Consider the following 22,822-nt stretch of genomic DNA (forward strand, 5'->3'; position numbering starts at 1 on the left):
CAGGTGGGCTCTTGCTCGTACACGTACAAACCAGGTTGAAGTCCCTGCTGCTTTTCAACTTCTTAATTACAGTTTGACCCCTCTGTTTTCAGACTGACTAGAAGACTCTACTTGCCTTTTTTCAGTTGTTGAATGTGTGTTGCTTTAAAAGACCAAAAAAAAACCAAACCCGAAGTTTCTTTGTCATTAGCTGATGACAGAAACAAGACAGAGACTGTTTTACAGCTTTCCTTGGAAGCCACCCCACTCCTCTGAGTCCCCAACTCACCTCTCCTCTTCTCCTTTCCCAAACAAAGTCTGAAGTGATGGCCTTGCTTAAAAGCTTTAGATTGCACATTTCAAAGCAAGATTTCTGCTCTGAGACAGCCCTCCGCAGAGCAACGCAGGATAACTACCAGCAGAACAAGCCTCAGGTCCCTGCCAGGGTATCTGATGGATCCCTTTATAAGCGAACAAGGTTTTTTTCAGTCTTCCAACTCATCTTTTTATGAAAAACTTAGAGAGCTGCCAATCAACCCAGCTGCAAGCCTGCAGATACACACCTGAGTATCAAAAACTGAACAACTGAACTCAGGATGCGCAAACGGATTTGACAGAGGAGCATCTTGCATCAACACTGGTGTGGGCAGCACATACCGCGGTGGCCCAGCGCCGCTGGGCGCTGTTACTATTTTAACAAGCCCTAAGCCCTACCTCAACCACTCTGTATTTTTACTAAAAAGCAGCGAGGGTGCAGTCCTCCTCTTTGCAGACTTTCAGTTCGTGCTGTACATCAAGATGGAGACAAATATTCTCTCTGCTCATTTGGAGAAGCAAGACCTTGGGTTTGTCTCATCAGACACCTTCAGATACAGTACCTTGTTGTCAAGGTCGAAGAGGTAGGAGTCCTCTTCACGGACGTCTGCCTCGGAATCGGATATCAGCTCACCAACGTACCTGCAGACAAACAGGAAAGGCAGAAATAAGATGCTCATGCAATCACCAGCTTGGTTTTAAACGTCTCTGGGAAGAGGGAAAGAACGGGAAACAGCCCAGCCACAGATGGCAACCCACAGCCTTCGCAGTGCAGGTCATCTCAGAGCCACCCGGGCAAACTGAGCTTTGCCAACTTACCGCAGCTAAAATCTGGCTCCAAACTCCGTCTTTTCAGGGCAACACTTTTAATATTAAAAATGGACTCTTACTTCCAACAAAATTTACTTTTTCCCGAGGACTATGTTTCCTTTTGCAAATCTCTTCGTTGGCCAAGATCAACACATTAATCCAATTCTCCTTATGTTCACGGTCAGGCTCCCGCCCTGGCTCTCATACACCACTGCAATGCTTGTGCTGTTTACATCCCAAAGCAAAATGTTCGTGTCTGTCTTTCCTGTGTTTTCCAGGGTATTTTGACCGATTACACAGGCTGCATACCTTAAGAAGTTTTGGTTTAAAAGCTTTAGGTCTAACCTAACCTGGCAGGATCCCTGGAAGGATCTAGGCTTCTTTCTCAATCCCTCTTGAACCAGAATAAATCAGAGCTGTGACCCCAGTAACAACCACCTTGTTGTAAAACCAGGTGCAAGGCAGATTACAACCAGGTTCTCCGAGCACCACGACGCACGTGCTGCTTGGCCTGGCTTGCTGAGAAGGACTAAATACCCGCACCACCTTTCACACCCCAGACAGACGCTGGTTTTGATGCAAACGCCCTTGTCGCAGGAGTCCCCGCTGCACTGGTGTTCCCACATTTGTCTCCCAGTCTCCATCTTAAACAGTTTTGGACTGTCCAGGTTCAACATTTCCTTGCAATCAAGGTAAGGGACACAAGGGGAGAGGTACTGAGCCAGAGCGAGGATATGAGAAAGAAGCAACGGCACAGTAGATTCTGGTATGTAAGTCTTCCCAGCCTGCAATGCAACGCTAATTAATTATAAGCAAAGGATTCACAATATGAATAAATATTCTTCGCAGCATCAACAGAGCCTTCCGTGATCAGCAGCCATTATCACAGCATTCCTCTGCAGCTCTCAAGGCATTTCTGAAGCGTTAACCAACCGAATCCATTTCCCCCTGTGGCTCACGGCAGCATTTAACTCCAGGGCTGGGGAAGAGGAGAGCCATGGAACATTAACCTGGAAAGGACCCACGCGCTCTGTGACAAGGGATCGTTTGGCTGCGGCTCCCAAATCTGAGCGATCTGGCCAAGTCGCTCTGCCAGAGCCCGAGGCTGCCGCCGCGTGCGATCCTCCCGTTTGCCCCCACTGCATCTTGTTATTTATTAAGCGCTCCCGTAAGGCTGCGGTATTACTGGAAATCACACGCTCGTTGGTGACCTAAAGCAATAGGAAGATGATGGCCAGAGAGGGAGAGAAATTGCTGTCGCGTGGCACAGCAGCCAGCGGCAGCTGAGAAAAGGCTGAATAATGCTGCACGGAGAGGCACTCTGCTCAGGGACAGCCACTTCAGGTTTACAACTCAGTGGAACAAAAAACCCACAATCGAATTAAAAATTGTTGTTTTGATCTTCCTTTAAAGACTATTCCTGTAACTCATGTCCTTTCCAGGACTGCTTACCAATACAAACAGTTCCCTAATTTCCCAGGTCCAAAGTTATGGAAGGATGTGCAAGAGGTCCATTTTCCTACCCAAAAAAGAGCAGGAGCATCAGCCCCTTCATTTAAAAACTCCCAAAGTCAAGCCAGCGTCTTTCTTCTCAGCAAGATGTTCAGCACGCTGATAGCAAGTACCTACAACTCAGAGCTTTACGCTGCCACTCATCACCGCAAGATCAGAGCGCACTCCATGCAAAAATCAAGAGCAACCAGAAGTCCCTAGCACAGGCTCCGGCATTTTCCAGGGGGTGTGGGAGACGGGACGCCTGGGGCTTCTCTGGCTGAAGGTGTGGCTGAGACACCTGGCTCGATGCAGATGGTATCTATTAGAGCATCACTGTTTTGTACAGAAATGAAATATTTGGAAACCCCGTAATGGACGCGCACTGAAAGGAGCAGACCAGATCCTCACAAACCTCTGGTTTCTGCATCCCACTAATTCAAAGCCTCTCCAATAAAAGCCCCTAACCAGCTGTGCCATTTCCAGAAGGAGCAGTTACACCGTCTGACAGCCAAGCACGAACAGAGCAGACTCAAAACAACCCACAGCAACGCCAGCACAGGGGGAGCAACAGCAACTTCTGAGCAGCGACAAATTCGGAGGCCAGGGAGACGCCTGCACACGAGCCCACTCTTGAGCATCTGTGAGCGGCAGAGCCTAAAAACTCCATGGGAGCCCAGCGGGGCGGGGAGGATGACACTGCTGCCTCTCCCCTCGCTAAGCTGCTGCTTCCAGGACGGCGCTGAAGGTACCGGAGGCCGTTAGTAGGAGGGTCTGGAGCAGTCGAAGGGTCTGGAGCAGCTGGGGTCTGGGGAGCCCTGGAGACGACGGCGGGAGGGCTGGCTGGCCACCGTGCTGGCAGAGCCTCGCTCCCAGCTGCCAAACTGCTCCCAGCGCTGCTAAACGCTCCCTGCAGAAGCTGCTGCGGGCTGCCAGAGTGACAGTCTGCAAGCAGGAATGGAAAGGGAAACCATTTTTGGTGTGATTACAGAGAAAAGTTGAAAGGTATCTGAAGTATGGAGCAGGCTGAAAAGCAGTATTTGTGTAAGAAAGGCATTTACACACAGAAACAGTCAGGACCAGCAGAGTTTTGCAAAATAAAAGCGTTGTGAGAACTATTCCAGATTTGCCCCTCATGTGAGCATACGTGAAAAATTATGCAATAAAAGTCATCCTGACACCAATACAATTATCATCCTTCCAAAGCAGAGCAATAACCTCCTTACAAAATGACTCCCCGCTCAGGGCTCTAATCCAGAGGTTTGATGCAAAATGCTCTTCCACAAGAGCCGATCTCGGGAGCTGCTGTGCACAAGCAGCCCCCAGGCACCGCCGGCACCAGGGCTGCTTTGCCAGAGATGCGGAGAAGAAGAAACCAAGCCTATAGGTTGCCCATAAAGAATCACAGGAAGGACATCAGTGCAGCTGCCTTGAGGAGGAGAGAAGGACTGGAGTTGGTGAGTTGAGTAAATAAGGGGGGGGTGTGTCAGAGAGAGTGATGGAGACAGGGAGGAATGTGCATGGGCAAGACATAAATTAGCTCAGCTTTTTAGTATGCAGCTCCTATAGATAACGAAGGAGATAGTGCCTACCACTGAAAGAGCGTCAGCAGCTCCTGGCAAGGGTGGAGGGAAGAGTTAAGCACGGTTGTGGTATCGGTTGTGGTATCTGCACCCCATCAGCCCTGATGGGCTCTACCACGCGCCCGTCTGTGTTATTACACCATCGCGCAGGGCTGCCCCGTCTCCTTGGGCTGCCTCTTCCCCACTGCTTACTCTTGCGTGTTAGCATTCCAGGAGGATTTGGTCAAGTCAGCGCCTTTTTTCTTTGGGAGCGGTTTACGCGCAGGCTCTGGCTCATCTCTGGGTGCTGAACCGGGACACGGGGACCTTTGGTACTTAACAGAAAGCCCCACCTGAAGAGAGACTTGAGACACTCCCCACAAACGGCAGAGTTTTAAGCTTTACCTCTGAAAAAACATTTTATCATCTGGCAGCTCCTAACATGGAAGAAATACTTGGCCAACTCACTGCAGATTTTTCTTTTCCTCAATTTTTTTTTTAAATTCTGCAATAATCTTCCTCAATCCCCCATCCCGATTCCATAAAACACCAATAACTAGTTCTAAAAAACTCTACCACGTATTTCCATGAAGGGCATGGGTCCAGCCTTATAAGGTCTTAACTCACTGTAGTATTGCAACGAAGAAAACACTTTCCAGAATATTTAATAAAGTACATATACCATTTTAAAGCCTAAAAATCGTGGGGTTCAAGAGCAGTTTTTCACTTGACGTAAATCTGAACATTTTTGTTCTTAAGTACTTTCTTGAATCAGGGCCGAAACGTGCTTAGCGCCAAATGCTTTACTGTTTTGCTGAATCAGACTAAAGCCAGAGCTGTGACACTGGAAAACCTCCTGAGAGGTCAGTACTGAAACAGAAAAAGATCCGATATAAAAAAGTTGTTCCAAATTGCCTTGGCCTTAAGCGTCCCATATCCACGGTGAACGCGTGGGTTGAGCACATCTGCAGCACAACCCAAATGCATCCTTCCCCCATCGCTTGTGTTTCAGAGGGGTAAGAGAGCTGAGCACAGATCCCAGCGAGACGGAGAGGGGTGGAGAAAGCTCCGCGCTAAGAGGAAAAGGACAAACAGAGCAGGAAATGGAGTCAGGAAATCTCTGACTGAGGGCAAGCAGCTCGGCTCGATGCCAATTTGATTTGCATGAAAACCTCTCCTTGAAGAGGAGCAAACCATCCCGGCCCTCAGGAAGCGATGATGCGTTCGTGTGAGCTAATGAAAGCTGAATAACTTACTCGCACACAAAGGTTCCCAGTGGAATGTCTTGCATTGTTCGCACACCCCAGCCCATCTTTTGTGTCCGATAAAGCTGCAATCGAGTCCTGGAAAAGAGGAAACGAAGCCATGTTAATGGCAGCACTCTGCAGAAAGACAACGCGTTTTCATAGAGAGATGAGGAAAAAAAACCAGCAACTTCCCGTCAGCACAAACTCAAGGATGATTTCACTCAGTCCCCCCAGTTCTCACGCTGGCACCACTGTGGGTACGCTCCACTCACTCCCACTGCTGCTCAGATGGAAACCGCCTGGGGACAAGGGACGGGCGCCCAGCGACCCCTTCTCCCTGGCCAGCAGCACCTGGCCAGGCGCACACCTAGGGACTGGATGTGTTAAGGACTGGGGAAGAGGGTACGGGACTGGATGCTGTGTGTGGTTACGCCGTTGATGATTTACACGTAGGATACCAGCATCCCACCGCCAGCATTTCTTTTCCCTTCCACGCACACACCCGGCACTCGGGGGAAGGCAGGGAAGGTGGAAGGGGACTTAAGGCAGCGTTAAGGAGGGGTGCTGCAGGGGGAAGGCAGGGAGCTTACGGTGAATTAAGAACACCTTGAGCTAAGTGCTCTGATCCCTTTGCCCTCTGCTGAGGCCAGTGCATTTAGCAACTCCATCATATCCAGCTCCCTGGCTGAAAGACAAGGAAGAAACGCTGCAACTTGAAACTTCTTGGTGTAATAGCTGCTCTGCGGAATTTTACTGATGGAGTTTATAGGCAGAGAAACAACCCTGTAAGTCATTCCGCCTCCTGCTCAGCCAGAACTTGAGTTAAGTGCAGGATGAACAGTCTCCAGGGCTAGGGAAGGCTCGCTCCATCCCTGAGGGAACCAAAACCCACTCTCAGCAACGCTCTTATCGGAATAAAGAGAAATCTGACGCTCACCTTAACTTCACCCTGTTGCCTTTTCCAGTACTTCTGCCCTCTTCCCCCCACCCACTCCCTCCTTGCACCATCAGCTCAAACCAGGGGCTGTGCATTTTCTCATATTTGCTCACAGCTCCTGGAGCCTTCACCAGGGCAAAACACGACTTCATGTTAAACTAGTTATAGAACTGTTTCAGGCCTGAGGAAGCTCCCTCATGTTCTGCTTTGTCCATCACAGCAGAGCAGAGAGCCAAGCTGAGGTTCAGGCTCTGCGGTCGGGGCTGACACTGGCAGCAGCGGGACCATGGCTCCAATCTCGGCTTCCCAGCTGAGCCGGGCCAGCCTGCCAGATGGAAACGTGCACGCTGCCGAGCGGAGTTTGTTTGGAGCAAAGCTGATAAAGGAAGCACTGACAACGGAGCGGGAGCACCCCTGTGTCACACTGCAGCCCCGACGCAGGAGGTTTCCTCCGCTGCCTCCCCAGGGACCTCAAGCACAGCTCCGCCAAGCACCTGACCTTAGTGCCAGCTTCCCGACAAAGCTGCTCACCCAGGCTCATGGTCGGGTTTCCAACCCTTCCCGTCTTTCAGAAAAACACTTTAGCAAGGCAAAAATGCAAAAGCAACCGCTCTAGCTGTACAGCTCCTAAATAAACACCCACGTAGACACCGGAGCTCTGGAGCTTGGCAGGGAAAACCAGAGAGGGGTAAAGTTCTGTAGAAACACATCGAGCCTTTTCCTTACTTATTTTTAACATTGCAAAATGTCATTGAAACTACAAAGCTTGCAAAAAAAGTGTTGTCAGTACTACAAAAAATTTGCAAAAAGTCTTTTTTCCAGTGGGATTCCTTTGAAGTTTGTCCTGATACATTTAGTGCAGTGGCAAACTTCTCCATAGCAGAGATCCAAAACGAAACATTTACATTTTTAGTCTGCCACCAAAATCGTAACAGCCTAATCTGCAGCACCGAGGCCAACAGGTATTCAGGTATCCAATTCAGGGGGAGTCATGCCAGTAATTTGAAAATTTTAAGCGGCCAAGTCTGGGCATGCTGGCCTATATTTCTAATATAGACCGCTAACTTACAAGATCTTCTAAATTAAAGCTTCGCAGTTTCTGTCGCTGTTGTTTTCTTCACAGATCTCCAGATGAGAAGTTACATCTAGGCTGTTTGTGCAAACCCACAAGCCATTTATATGTTCTATGGTCAGGCTGATGAAAGAATGCCGCAGTTCCCACGTGACGGGGGCAGCATGCAAATATTAATTGCACTGATCAACCCGCTGCCACTTCAGTCCCACCGGCAGCACGCAGGAACCCGCTTGCATCCCACCACTGCGTGGTGGCACCTGTCCCAACTTCTGTATCATCTCGGGAAGTCCTGGGTTTTGTGGGTTTATGAGTGAGCTGAGACTAGACAGCCAGAAGGCTCACAAGTTTGCTGTCGGTCTTGCCAAGATAAGCTGCGCTTGGATCCTCCTTCTCACCTGAGCCCATTCTGCACCACCCGGTTCCTACAGGTTCGCCAGCACGAGCACGCGTGATTACACTCAAAGATGAGCGGTGGCTCAGCCATGTTGAATTCAGGCAGGAGTCGGCCGTCCTGAAGAGGAGAGGCATTCAGACTGGGTTAGCTGTCTATTCCTGTGACCCCTCCAAACCAGAGGCAGGCCAAGAGCAGAAATTCCCGAGTGTAAAAACAGGCCAGAGAACCCCAAAGTGGAGGCATGTCCCGACCTCCCCAAAACCAGTGTCAGACCTCAACTTCTGCAGTGGTTTTGCTCTACCCCAACAGCGGCACACTCGCCACTATCACCGACAGCTGATGAACAGCAAGAGACCGTTTAGATTTTTGCTGCCTGGCATCACCCTACGCACCACCAAAGAAAATATCTTACAGTGCTGTGCAAAAAACCGGTGTGCATCATCATTATTATCGTTCTGCAGTGCTGGAGGGGAGAAGCGGATGCTTAGTCTGTCTCTGGAATAAAGCCTAAACTTCCAGATTACAAGGCCAATACACCCAAGTTCTGTGAACCACATTTTCTTCCCAAATAACACTCCCAAAAAAGCTACAGTTCAATTATTTACCAACCATATAAAAAGCTACAGTTCAATTATTTACCAACCATATAGGATTAAGGAAGTGATAGACGCAGTTCATCATATTTAACAAATTTAGCTTTTAAGGCTTGAAAGATGTAATGACCTATTAACATGTAAATAAAATGGCTACAAAGCAAAGAAAGATGCCAATATTCCCCCTGGGAGAAACTTGCAGAGATTCACAGAACTTCTGATCTTAGCAGAACCTGTCCAAATATTAACCTCAAAACCTCCCCGGAGGATTGAAGCGTGCTTACCCAAAACAAACCAGGCTTCTGGCAATGATGCAGTTAAAACATCTTTACTTTGCCTTCATCCGGAAGGATCACAATAAATAAAAGCAAGCAAAAAAATCTCTCTACTACCCACCCCTTTATTACAGCATTTTCTATGTTGTTCTGAAATGGAAGCGGATTTCACGCATGGATTATTAAATTCTCTCTATCACGTGGGTATAATTAATGGTTCAGTTGGCGTGACAGTAACACAAATAAGTAACACTAGAAAAGCTTCCCTGAGTACGCATTTTGTTATTACCACATACACCTCAAAGCTGAGGCTACAACTTTAGGCATTTTAAAACAAAAAGTACAGGAGTTGTGCAAGGAACTGCTTTTTAAGGTACTGTTATAAACCCTGAACGGTGCGAAGTTCAGCCCGCAAACACTGGTCTAACTCAAGAGGAGGTTCTGTGTCCTCACCTTATCATACCAGCAGCGCATACTGAGTTGGCCACACATGCAGTTACTGGAGGAGCAGTCATCTATACATACGCAATACTGGAAGAGAAGAAAAGGGGTTAACGCCACGCCACTCACACACAACTGAAAGAGCAACTTCTGTGACTGGGTCAGAAAGGAAACCACCAGTCTTCGCCTTCTCCTGCTGCAGGAGAAGATAACCAGCCTCACCAGTTCAGTGGCATTTTTACCCCATTCTGTATTTCTGTGTGCAATGAACGTCAAAGAATTCCGGCTTGCAGGAAAGGATCCCATACTGAGCCATCTTCATTTCTCATGGGAGGATGTCCCCCCTAACCTTCCTCCGTGCCCTACGAGCTGTACTCTGCGCTCAAGGACAAGGAAAGCTCCAAGGAGGGACCGGAGCTGGGAGATGATGCAGCATGGTGTCTCAGCCCTCCCCTGCTGCTGGCCTCTTCCCACACGGCTGCGCCAGCCGGCTGCTTCCCCAGCACTCCCCAAGCCAACACGGTCCCACCGCCAGCTCCTGCACAACAGGGCTGGGGCATGGGAAGTTCACTTCAGCCATCAGAGAGCTGTGCCCAGGGAGGGGTCACCTTCACCCTACGCTTTCCCACCTCTGCTTTCACAACCCAGCCCTTCGAGGACTTCCAGCACCACAATAAAGCCCTTGGCCTGGATGCTGCGGTCAGTAGGAAGCCAGCAGGAGGAAGGTCTCCCAACAACTCACTCGCTCTCCAGATACAGAACAGAGGAGAAGGATACATGGGAGCCACATCAGCCAGCACCAGATGGCCGATGCTACAGGCACACAGCTGAACACACAGGTTAGCCTAAGTCTCCGAAAGGAAGAAAAGCAGAATCCCATCTCCTAGAGCAAGAGCTGGAGTTTAGGACTACAGCCTTAGCTGGAATTCGATGGCAATATTAGGACTAGACATTCCCATTTTGAATGTAAAACCCGTTCTGAGGTGCAGTGCCCTGCAACATCCCTGAATGCACACACCGGGACAGGAAAAAAAACCCGCATGGATACAGACGATCCCTCACCTGTAAATGAGTGATGTTTCTATCAATGTCCATTGGGGAGGTGACGCAGTTCTGCGAAACATATTTGTAGTTGCTAGGACAAGGCTCACTGTCCACTGAATTGACGCAGGGAATCGGGATCCGCTCATAACCCCGGGCGATGTCTCTGTCAGCAGGAGAAAGAGAACTGTCACAGAAGAAAAGCTCCCCCGAACAAGGGGCCATTCAAATGCCATCCTGGGGCAGAATTACTGTCTTTGATCACTGAGCATTCAAAGCCTGAAAGCAATTCAGGCTAGAGCAGAGTTCATTTTTTTCCACCCTGCCTTAGAGATTGTTCTTTGTGCTTGCTAATATTTCCATTTGGATGATGAATTTACAAACCACGGCCTGCATCAGTATGTGCTTAATTCTTGCTAAGCTCAAACTGACCTTCACACCAGTTTAAAAAGCTAAGCATGCATTTACAGTCCTTTCTTAAACCAGGCTCCCAGCCTCCCTCGTGCAAGGGCTCTATTTCATGACCCACAAGCAAAGCCAGACAGATTCTCACCTGCTCACGACCTTCTCTATCTGGGGAGGCTTGTCAGTAGATGATTCTCTGAGAGTCTTGTTCATCTGTAGGGCCACCCAGACCTGAGAGTTAAGGCTGGAGCACTGGAGTGGAGTCTCACCCTCCTTGTTCTTTAAAGTGACATCCGAGCCACGGGAAAGAAAGAGACTGCAAAACAGCAAGAAAGGATAAGCATCCCCCAAGAGAAACCATGCAAGGGGAAAATGAGCTGAATCACATCCTCCAGCCAGCCCTTAAGGGACAAGGAAGAATCCGTAGTAGTGAATAATCACCTGAGTTTTCTTTATTAAGCATGGTTCAGTGAATCCTTCTACGTGAAGGCGCTGGCAGAAGCCACAGACTGGAGCTCTAGGCACTCACGAGAGCTCTGGGCAAACCTCGCCTTGCTTCAGGCATGACAAATACCTTGCTGGTACCAGCCTAACTTCAGACAGGCTTGAAACTCTCTCTGGCAGGGAAAGATATGGGGTGGGAAGAGGAGGCTGGAAATGGAAGAGTCCCACGGGAAACGGGTATTGGACTTGGCCCATGTTTATATTCACCAGCTTTTGGTGAGTATACATGATGACTTTATTCACAGCAGTGATGAAGCAAAGGAAAAGCCCTGTTACCATATTATGCCACGCTAGTTGCCAAAAAAAAAAAAAAAAAAAAAAAAGAGCTTTAATCAAAGATGCCCGATGCCTTTCTGCTGGGAAGCCCAGGCTGAGCACAGCCCCTCACACCCTCTGCCCAAGACTCCAGGACCACCCCACGTTTTCTGATCCTTTCTACGCCAGCTCTGGCAGCAGCTAGTATTTCAGCCCCACCGCCCCTAGGAGCAGGACAGTAGAGAAACGAGCCCTCCATCCCAACTTTGTTTTGTGCTTAAATGCCAAAGGCATTTCAAAGGGTCTCCCGAGCTTGCCAGCCGGCACTCAGAGAGAAAGGAGTGACCAGGGGAAGGGAAAGAAGCGGCAGGGCTGGAGCCGTACTTACACGACACACTCGTAGCGGTTCTCTCTGGCTGCAATATGCAGGGGCGAGTCCCCGTGAATATTCACTGCATGTAAATCACACTTAGCAGCCAGCAGTATCTCTGCTATGTCAACACAGCCAGAAAAAGCAGCCCAGTGCAAACAAATATTTTCCTCCTGGAGGGAAAGAAAACAGAGTAGAGGCTGTTTAGTGCATTAAAACCCCATCGCTTTGGGACTTCACCATCCTTAGCTCTACACCTGCAGCATTCAACATGTGGCTTGCAGCCTCCTTCCCTGCGTTGCTCCGTCTGGCTGGGACTGCCGGGGCGGGCAGGGAAATCTCCACGCAGACAAGCAGGGAGCTCTCGCTCCAGCCGCCTCCGTGCGCTAAAGACGGGGAGGCTGCAGGCAAAGCGGTCCGTCGCCTTCCTTATACACGCCGGCAAATCGTCTGTCTCTAAGCCACAAAACAATCTGGATCAATCCACGAGAGAGGTGACAGACATGAACAAACACGCTGGAAAAGGCTAGAAGCTGAGCTTCCCCAGCCCAGGCAGACAGGAAAGCCAGCATGTCTCCCAGTGCCACTAAATTAAAGAGAAAAAGGGCACAGCACAAGCTATAGGGTATATGAAGGTGCTAGAAAGCGAACCACGAGCCACAGGGAAAGTAATCAATCCGACTTCAGGCATCTCTTAAATACTGTATGTACTCATCTCTCACTAGCAGCACTAGAAATAGCTGAACACTCATCTTTTTGATGGAGATATTTTAAGCGATGATACTGTTTGCTGTTACAGTGCAATTTGCAGCACACTTTGAACCCTTCCCCATGACAAGCTCTAAAGACGTCGATTACAACAGTGCAATGATAGTAATGACCACCTAACTTTTCTCTCTTTTTTTTTCTTTTGAAAGCAAAAATAAAGCACAACTTTTAGTCATCGCAACTTAACTTAGATCCTTCCTTAAACGGGGAGGCTATTGACATACACCAGGGAGTGGGGAGACCTCTTTCTATATGGCTTCTGCCTCCCGTTATGGTAACATCTAGAGAAAAAAAACCCTAATCAGCATCACGTACCAATCTACAGAAAAAAATTAATCCTGTGGATGGCACGCCACATGCTGCTGCTCAGGCAGGTTACAGACACCTAGGCTTGCTCCTCTGCCTTGCAGCGGCTACTGCCTAACAGCAGCATAATTACAATCAAAAGCGTTTCTCCCGGAGTATGATGTTTCCCAGCACAAGTGACATTGCTTCTTAATGACTGCAATCAGGAGACACCAAACGTAGGTACAGTAACGGATATGCGATACATACATCTGCTAAGAGGATATTTTTTCTTCCAAGTAAATTGTTGACTGAGCTGATTTGATTTTCATCATTTAATGTGTGCTCTTGTAACTGGTAGCCAAAAGGCTTCTGTGACAGATCAAACAAATCAGTTTTGTTCAGAGTCAGCGCTAGGGCGCTGAAGCAATGCAACAACCCAAAAAGCCCCCTCTCTCACCTTGACTTTTGCTTTTAGGAACAGTATCAGAGCCGGACCTGCCTGGGAACTACGTAAACTCCCAAGCAAAGAGAGGCTCCCACCCAGAAGGGGCTTTCAGAGGCGGGACAGCAACTCCTCGGGAACAGCTGGGGCCTTTCTGAGCCCCACAAGACAAATGTGCCAACACCTACCCATGCTAGCACCCAAGACACAAGCTGAGGCATCTAGGGAGATGATACAAACCAGCTGCTTATATCCCTTGGAGTCAGAAAAGCGATAGGAGCCTTGGACAAGAAAGTACATTGCCATGAGGTACGCCAGAGGATGAACGGATAGCGGGGTAGGTACTTTGCTATAACAACTCTGTGCAGAAAGCAGAGAAGCCAGTTACCCCTCATTTATCAGACTATCTCACATCTACAGGCCAAAGCCTGGAATAGCTCAACACACCCCAGTTCACACCCAAGCCTGCCTTGCAGGTACTTCAGGTTCAATACCCTTAGAGACAGAAAGGAAAAAATGAGAAAAACACTATTAAGAGAAAAAGAGGAGCAGTGCTGATAGAATGAGTCTCCTGAACAGAAGCCTGGATGCTCTATCCTTTTCTCCCCAGTCATCTTCTCTCTTTACTTGAAAATCCCCATGAAACCGGCTGCCGCAGCCCGACACGCAGCGCTGCCGGGCCCACGGAGCTCCCAGGGACTCCACCGGGAGTCAGACTCCCTCAAGCACAGAGTACGTCCCACTCGAGTAGGATTTACAGAGGTGAAGAGCAGACCAAGCGCCAGCTCCAGCACGCTGAGCCGCCAGCCTGGGAATGCTCTGTCCACATTGGTGGCTTTGTGCCTGTTATGCCTAGGAAAAGCCAGGCTTGTGATACTTCTGGCAGAGCGTCTGCCCCACCCATCTGGAAAACATGTGTACAAGCTTGTGCCCCTGAAAAAACACACAGGATGCCCCTAACCCGTGCCCAACGCGCACTGGCCCGTGACCAACGCGGAGCTGGTAAGTCTGGACTCAAGGGGGATCCGCCTGGCGCAGCGTCCAAGGGGCAGCACGGCAGACCCAGGTGGATTAGAAGCAGTGAGGCACAGAGCTGAGCCTGTGGCATGACACACAGCATCCTCATCGGCTACGTCAGAGGAGCTGGAGGAAAAGGACTTCTTGCCAGCTTGTAAACTCCTTCCCAGCATACAGAGGAAAATTCTCCCACCAGACACTGCCCCAAACCACCTGTGTCAAGGGACCACCGCAACTCCCTGCACTGAGCCCAAAACCTGCCTCCTTGCAATTGTTTGGTTTTTAAACAGAGATTGTGGCTAATTTCTGAAACAGATTCCAGGAAGAACCTCACATTGTCGCGGATGTTGATGTCTGACCCCTTTGCAAGCAGCAGCTTCACCAGCTCGATATGCTTGTACTCAGTGGCCCAGATCATCGGCGTCCAGCCTCCGTCATCCTGGGGAGGGAAAGGAAAGGGTGAGACATGGAGAAGGGGCAAGATGGTCTCCTGCTGGCTTCACAAGCTCCTTGGCAGCCACAGCAGGGTGCACCTTGCCTGGGAGCCACAGACCCCTTCCCTCCCCGCGTCTGTCTCATCACTCTCCTTCAGCCTACGCTGCTGCAGCGAGAGGCCCCTCACGGTCCTGCAGAGCCCCGCGCGATCCGAACCAATGTGCCTCAGCAGGCTGCAGGTTATTTGCAGCTCAGCACACTGGCACTGGATCTCTAGGGCGTTCAAATACAGCTGACTGTCCAAACGGCACAACGAACATCCAGCTTGTGTAAAAGCTCTTACAAAGATGCCTGAGCAGCCTGGGGGAGCTGGCCTTCCCCCAGAACAAGGAACCCTGATGCAGCACTGCCTCGCTCCACGGCAACGGATAAGCTCTGCGATGGCAAGTGCCAGGCTTGACCCATCCCACAGCACGTCCATGATCCCACTCGCTCCGGCTAGGAGGAGCACAGGGGCCCCCTCGAGCAACGGGCTCCACCAGCAAATTCAGGGTCAAGGAGAAACTGCAAACCAAGGCACACAGAAGGAAAGTTTCCATGAGGTCCGTGGAGAGGAGATCACCCTCTTTGGCAGACTGGGATGCCCATGGCGCTGTGTCCTATAATGTTTTTCAGGTGCCCCCCAGCAGCAGGACTGTATTTGAGGAACCACTGCACAGACAGCACAGCTGCCGAGACTTGGGTCCCTGACCTGAACAAAGCAGCTTCTGCCCCTCGCAGAAAGGCCTCACCTGGCAGTTGACATCCATCTTCCCGTTGGAGAGGAGGTACTGAACGACGTCGTAGTGCCCCTTCTTGGCAGCCAAGTGCAGACACGTGGAGCCCTCCGCGTCCTGGACACAACATCAGAACAAGCGCTCAGGGGAAATCCCTTCCCAGCGTTTCCCACGTCTGCATGACACCACTGATGCTCACGAACAGCAGAGAAGTTCATGGACGGAGCAGAGGACTCCAAAAGCCCCTGGCCTGCTGCCAGGAGGGCAAAGAGCAGCAGCAAGCAATGCCAGCGCGGAGCAGAGCGAGCTCCATACGAAGCTCAGCGGTGCAACCCATGCAGAGTAGGAGGCTGCAAGTGCAAAGGCTATGGGAAGAGACACCTTTGCAAAGCCTGGGGAAGGCACCAGCCCCAACCCCTGGCAGACTGATGCTCCCCTTTCCCAACAGACACTCTCCAACTCTTCTCCATGTGCTGGAAAGCCAAGGGGAGGCAGAAATCCCTTACAGAGACAGAGCTTGCACTTTACATCAGAAAAGTAGCCTTGTCTCAACTGGAAATGCTCCGTTCATACAGGTTTTTTGCTGTGTTTTATTAGCACAAGGCCTTATCCCAGCACCTGGCAGCAGAGCAAAGGGGTGTCCTGCACAGGGGCTAGGAGCCTCCCGAGAGACCAAGTCCCCAGCGTGCCCGCAGCCGTCTGCCGAGACAGGAGACAAAAAACAACCGTGAAGGTTGAAAGGCAAAATGCCTTTGGGAGCTGAGAATACCGGGTCTGGTGGAGATGGACAGGTTGTGAGTCATGACGGAGACACTCCCGCACTAACACCAAAGATCTCGGCAGCCGGAGCCTGATTTTTATCAGGCGTTTATATCCCAAGAGCTTAGCACATAGCAAGGCCCAGAGACCAGGAAATAAGGAGGAGGAAATGAAAGACTGAAAACCAAAATGACTCCTTCTTGCTCAGCCTCTGGAAGCAGCATCGGAGGCGAGAGCCTTCAGATGGAGCTCAGCGGAGAGCATGGCGCAGGGCTGAGGAGCAACCCTCCGAGCAAGGGTGGGATGTCTCAGGTCAGGGATCACGCTGTGTGGGCTTCTTGGGGTACAGAAGGGGTTTCTACACCCCCATAAGCGCCTGCCACATCTGAATAATGCCACAGCTTTCCCCTTAGGTTAGCATGAGCCAAGTGCAGCTTCTCAACCCTATGGAGAGCAGGCATATTTTAATATAAAGTTTCTGCAGGTTTTGAGTGGGGCTTTTACGTCCTATTAACAGGATCAACAGCTTCGCCCCGGGGTCTGGGAAGCCCCCACCCAGGCACCCCCGCACCATCCTCAGCACCCCCCTCCACCCCGCAGCCCTGCGGGGCCGGGCTGGCTCAGCACGCACCCGCAACAGTTAATGGCCGGATTTCTCCTCCAAATGGCTGGAGCTGATTTTAAACTGCAGCGTTGCTGCTTTCAAAAAAATGACTGATTTGGTGCAAGAAACTAATTAACATAATAAACTAGTCTAGACTTCAGACGTGATCTCAGGCTTCTAATTTGCTTTTGCAAGCTCAGGATTTTTTTCCTTCCCTTTACCTTTAGAAGCAGAAAAAACCCTTTTTTCTCTTCCACAGGAATAACTCAGGTGACAGATGTCTGGACTGCTCCAAGACGCTTGGGACAGTGGCCGGCATGAACCCACACTTGCCTGTCCTGTTTTTTCCCCCTTCCTGGCTCAGAACCAGGCTCCCGAGGATCCGTTTAAGGCTCGGGGTGGGCAGCCCTTGATATCTCATGCAATCCTCCTGGCCCCACCAGCTCCTTCGCAAAAAGAGCATCCCGGCCCTGCCGTACTCCCCGGCAATAGCAGAGGAGCGTGCCAACAGCAGCAGGTTGTAACAATAAGAAGTTCACGTGGGGAGGGTTCCTGTGCTCCAAATAGCATCTGATTTACGGGACTAATAAATGATCTGTCTATTTTCCAAGATTGCAAAGCAACCAGAGCATGCTAAAGACAGACAGACAGCTGCATTTTATTGTATTTGTTTAAATTAAGGGGTAGAGTTTAAAAATGGGGTCCAATTCTGCCACTACAGCGTGACTGCAAGAAACCACACATCAGTCCTTTGGAAAGCAAAGCTTCCTCTGTCATTTTTGTTGGCTTGGCAAGCACCTAATTACCAGCCCATTTTAAAATGTCACCCCAAAATTCTCATTATTAGAGTCTATAGAGAAGGAAAGCCTGAAATCAAACTCCAGATTCACTGCAGTGGATTTGTGACACTACTTCTTAGTGGCCCCATACGAAATCAAATACCCTCTCCATTTGGTGCCACAAACTAATGTAGCAAGTGGCAGCACTTGCCCCAAACTGCTCACAGCCAGGACACTGCACGTTAAAGCGACGCTGCCGACAAGCACAGCCTCGCCAAGCCTTCGCGCCCGGGACAAGCAAGTCCATCTCCCCTCTGCCTCTGCACTTCCACCCAGGACTTAAAACCTATCAAGAAAGAAATGTAGACAGAGGCTTCTTCAGGAGAAAAAGACAAGGAATAAACTGCTACCTTAGGATCTACTAGTGCTCCAGCCTTGATAAGGTATTTCACAGTTTCCAGATGGTTGTTTTCTGCTGCTTCCATCAGTGGGGTCCTCTGGTCTTCAGAGCAGGTGTCTATGTTAGCACCAGCCTGTTAGGAGGCCAAGGACAGTTATAATTATTACTGGTGAGCAAGAGGAAGGATGTGGGAGTAGAGATTTAGTAGCAAGTTTTTTCCTGAAATTTAGCCATATTAAGCAGGAGGGGAAAAAAAAGAAATAAAAATAGGAAAGAAAGCAGTCCAACTTCACCTGTTTTGGAAAGCAGCACACACTGCCTGCCCTCTCTCCTGCCTTCTACAGCCACTAACCGGGGCATAAGGAAGCCAACAGCTGGTATTAAGTAACTCTTGTTATTAATGCATTTTGTACTGCTACTTTCTGGATATTGTTTGTGTAACAATTTGGAAAATTCAGCCTCCTCCTGTTTCCAGCAGCTTTGTTTTCCCTGGTCTATCATTTCTACGGACACAATGAACAAAAAACAACCAGCTCTTCCCAATGCCACTAGCAGGAGGAACAACTTGCTGATTGCAACAGAGGTAGGAGTGGTAAAAAAAACCCTGGAGACTGGCTAACTCTTCCTTTTGAAGTCAACGGTAGCATTTCTACAGAGGTCTCTCAGCATATGTTCAGTCCAACATGGCAGTGCTTTGGACCAAAATCTTGCTCTTTTGCAAACCACTGCTGTGTCATGTATCTTGTCTGCTTCAACTCTTTGGCTTAGCTCAGTAACCCACCCGATACTTAAAACCAAAAGAAAATCTCGGAGACAGCCCAATTCTTGGCAGGCCACGCATACATACGAGGGAAGCACGGCCCTGTTCAGAGCAGCTAAACACTGCTTCCAGGTGCCTCCCACTGAATGCGTTTGTTTTGATTACTTTTAAATAGCTAGAGCTATTTAAACCAGACCAGAGAAGAGACATTTCAAGTTTAACAAGGTGGGGACATTCCCAGCCAAATACTGTGCTACTGCAGCAGCCAGACATCAGGGAAGAGACAAGAAGATGAAGGATCCTGGAAAACAAACCAACCTTACTGATACTCAGTTAAATTGTTTGTAACGTTTCGCCAATTTTGCTCCTTTTACTCATACAAGTCATTCCCTTGTCTTCACGTGCAGTAACCTGAGTGAGAGCAGCAGGGCAGGCCCACAGCTGCACCTTCAAACAGCACTTTGAAAGCCTCCGACTCCAGATGCTGAAATGCAACATCCCAGCAGGCTCGTTTTCAAAGATGTGGCATTGCTGCGTTCTCAAAAGCCCTTTAAGGTTTCCCAGTCACACAAGGTGAACAAAATATACCTCCGGTCACTCCAGATGATGTATGCCAGTACAAAAAAGAAAAACTATAACTTTTAAAAGCCGTCTTTTTTCTTCACATCATTTTGGAGAGGGTTCAACGAGAGCAACCCTGTGTCTTTGACCATCTTCCCTCAATTAGAATCCAAAACTTGGGCAATAAGCCAAACTTGCATCTTTCCTTCTCTCCTTTTCACACGCAAGACATTTACACTGTAGAGGAAAATCCTGCTCAGGTTTTGACCAAAGGGAAGACAGAGCCTGCTAGTTTGCAGGCTCCAGAGCCCACCTGCCTTCATTACAAAGAGCAACTTGGCAGCAGCTTGCAGACCAGCTGCAGCCTGCCAGCGGTCAGCCTGTGCTGGCACATCTGGCAGCGCACTGCTCTGCTGCGTGTGCTTAGGCACACAGGTTCCCCCATGCTCCCCAGTGCCCTACATCAAAGCTTCACATGCTCGTTGCCCGGACAGTGAAGCTTGCTTGGAGAGTAGCCTAGAAAGACAGCTTCAGTCATGTCCTCCAAGATCTCACGCTACTCTCCACCACTCCTCCCTCAGCAAACCCTGAGAATAAGGAGGTTTTTATAGGAGAGATGGTTGAGTGCTGATTTCCAAGCGTGCTTTAGCCATGTGGGGCAGGAGACCAAAAACCACAGAAAACTGCTTGTACAGAAGAACGTAAGCGGAGACAGACCTGAATCAGCATATGGCAGATGTCCACGTGGCCAGACTCGGCGGCAGCATGGAGAGGGGTTCTCTTACTCTGATGCTCCATTTTAAAATTAGGGTCAATTCCATCCACTGAAAAACAGAGCAGAGATGCTTTCAACCACAATTCAGAGATTAGAGAAAAGCATAACAGGAGAACCAGGTCTCGACTAAAGGCTTTTACAGCACGGGTTCCCAGCCCATCCTCAGCCCTTCTCACGACTCACCACACATTCAAGCCAGAAAGCTCTCAGGGTAGTCCCATGGACATTCGATATGCAACAGCCCTCAAACCAAGAGCTTCAGAAACACCATGGAATTTAATACCTTTAAAGCATTAAATTTCTACATAGGCCATTGCCCTCAGATTCACCATTCACCATCTCTCAGTGCAACAAAACCAAACAAACACTATACAAGGATAAAAAGAGAAAAAAATGCTGCTTTGTTTAAAGCAACACAGAAGTTGGAAACAACAAAGAGTCAGTATTACCTGGCCTTTTTGTCTCACCACTATTAACTGCAATTAATATTAGCGATCCTCATTGCATCCCTGCAAACACAGGGCTACAAAGTGGATGGAGCTTCTCCAACTAACACAAGCTCGGGATCTGGCCAGAGATTCTCACAGCTGTGCAAAGACTGACAGATGATGATGACAGCCAGCCAAAGATGTCTGGGCATGATAACATGTTGCATATGATGAGGCTGTAGTTAAATATCAATGAATAACATTTTTGTGCTATTGAAGACACGAACAATGAAGCTAACACTTGCTAGAAGAAAAAAAGAAGAATCTGATAAATGAAAAGAACAGAAAGCATCCAAAAATGTACTGCAAAGTACTGGAGTGGAAAGGAAATGATCCCAAGAAAACACTGTGTCCTTCAAAGGGGGAGATTCCTTGGGAATATTTGATGGTAAAAACAAGCTCAGCAGCTCAAAGTCATCTGGTGACAGACAACTATGTACCCCCAAAACAAACCCTGTGTATTGAAGGGCTCTTCCTTTCTGCTCTCATGCCGCTAGGCCTCGGCTGAAGCTGACTCCCATCTTTTCACCTCTCTGCTGGATGCGAATACCCAACTAACCCATTGCATGGAGAGGAAAAGTTCTGTCGGACTGGAAAAATCACATGTAGGTCATTTGGGGACAGAAACAGCTTCTCTGATAAAACCGTGCCCAAATGCAGAAACAAGTTGGGAGCAGGTCCACATTTCACGGAAAGATGAAGCCATTTCCAATGACACATCACTTGCAAAAGTGGCTTTCTCCTCCAGCTCCACTCACAAGGGGCAGTGGGGAATATGACGTGCTGCCATGCTGGGAACTGGGCTCTGGCAGCTGCCTGGCAGGAGCTGGGAGTACTGCCAGACAGGCAACGGCCTGGGAAAGAGCCACCTACCCAACATAAGCAGGACTTTTTGCAGCTCTCCTTGCCTCGCAGAGAAGTACAACTGCTTTGGATGGAACCGTAACTTCTTGGGTCTGCAGGAGTGGGGAAAAGAGGCATAATTAATACGCACTGAAGAACACTCCTGGCATTTCACCCCACCCCACTGCTACCCCATGTGCGTGACAAAGCCTGTTCCTATGGTACAGCTCCAGAGTGCCAGCAAAACACATGAACAAGTCTCCAGACGGAGGTCTTAAAACTTCCAGCTCCAACCGCAGACAGAGTTGTTCTCACGAGAGCCGTATCTATTCGGTGCCGCTCATCAACAAATTCTGGGTCTTACTACTGTAAACGGGAACTCCTCATAGTTACAGCTGCAGCCGGAGGGCCAGTGAAAAACTAAATCCTCCAGACAAATCAGTAAGACGTTTAGAGCTACAACTGTTCTCTCGAATCAGTAATCTGTTGGGGGTGACAAATGACTGAAGCGAACAAAAAAAGGTCTGAGTGAGGCCAAAATACAGAGAAGCTAAATCTCAGTTTTCCCTAGGTTAAGCAACTTTGCTGGGAACTGGAGAGACCCAGCGGTCTTTTCTTACTTTTCGGAGTCCAGGGCAATCAGGGCACTTTCCAGAGTTTCTTTAACTGGTCCCTGGGTCAGGCTAGTAGTAGGCTTTGGAAAAACTGAAGACCCCGCCATGTCAAACCCCTCAGCAGCTGAACTTTCTGGCTTGTCTTCCTCTGACAACCGCGTCCCAGTGCCACTGAAGAGAAAAAATAAGAGACAGCCAAAGCACAACCATTAAAAATACACAACAGTGTGTATCTTATGCCAAAGAGGGAAAGGAAATGGATTTTAAGTACAGATAAGCGTAAGTGAAATCGAAACACAAACTAATCTATTTTACAGCCTTTTCAGTAAGAACTTGCCCCAAAAAGGAGCTGCACTGCTCTGTGATTACATTTTGATGTACTCTGTGCTACAGGAAACCCAGGAACATGGGGCAAGTCATAAAAGCCACCAGAACAAGATCAGATCGGACGGCAAGTAGGAGCACTGTTCAACGCAGGGATGGCTTGACTTTGTTCTCCTCTGTGTTTTCACCCTCTCTTTATACTTGTGCCCACTGGAGCAAGTCAGGAGCTACAGCACGGATTTCCCTGTCACTTAGCAGACCTGGCACCGTCAACTCATTCCACTATTAGTCCATTCCTAACAATAAGTGGCAGGAATGGTTTTAACTCCTAAACCCCTCCTATCTTCATAGCCTCTGCCCCAGCTCACCCTACGATTGCTGCGCTCTTCTCCGACACAGCGAGCAACACAAACCACACCTGCCGATTCCTGCAGCTGAGTTTGGCTTGTGAGAGCAGGACCAGAAAGCCCTTTGCTCCATCAGGAGGAGCACAAG

At 49.2% G+C, this 22,822-nt stretch overlaps 1 protein-coding gene across 7 annotated transcripts in view; it reads right to left on the reverse strand.

Annotated features, from left to right (window-relative positions):
- The window catches only part of EHMT1 (euchromatic histone lysine methyltransferase 1), a 122,618-nt gene that overhangs the window by 4,341 nt on the left and 95,455 nt on the right, over positions 1-22,822 (reverse strand). For all 7 annotated transcript variants that reach the window (XM_082327840.1, XM_082327842.1, XM_082327844.1 and 4 more), the window contains 13 exons: positions 22,010-22,174; positions 21,420-21,502; positions 20,001-20,107; positions 17,973-18,095; positions 15,436-15,537; positions 14,544-14,648; positions 11,713-11,867; positions 10,714-10,881; positions 10,182-10,326; positions 9,132-9,209; positions 7,812-7,927; positions 5,414-5,500; positions 858-936 (listed from right to left, as the gene is read on the reverse strand). In XM_082327840.1, the coding sequence (XP_082183966.1) occupies positions 858-936; positions 5,414-5,500; positions 7,812-7,927; positions 9,132-9,209; positions 10,182-10,326; positions 10,714-10,881; positions 11,713-11,867; positions 14,544-14,648; positions 15,436-15,537; positions 17,973-18,095; positions 20,001-20,107; positions 21,420-21,502; positions 22,010-22,174 (1,513 nt within the window). The remainder of the gene's footprint in view (positions 1-857; positions 937-5,413; positions 5,501-7,811; positions 7,928-9,131; positions 9,210-10,181; positions 10,327-10,713; positions 10,882-11,712; positions 11,868-14,543; positions 14,649-15,435; positions 15,538-17,972; positions 18,096-20,000; positions 20,108-21,419; positions 21,503-22,009; positions 22,175-22,822) is intronic.

Source organism: Platalea leucorodia (assembly GCF_965183815.1).
Source record: "Platalea leucorodia genome assembly, chromosome: 15".
Classification (NCBI taxonomy): Eukaryota; Metazoa; Chordata; class Aves; order Pelecaniformes; family Threskiornithidae; genus Platalea; species Platalea leucorodia.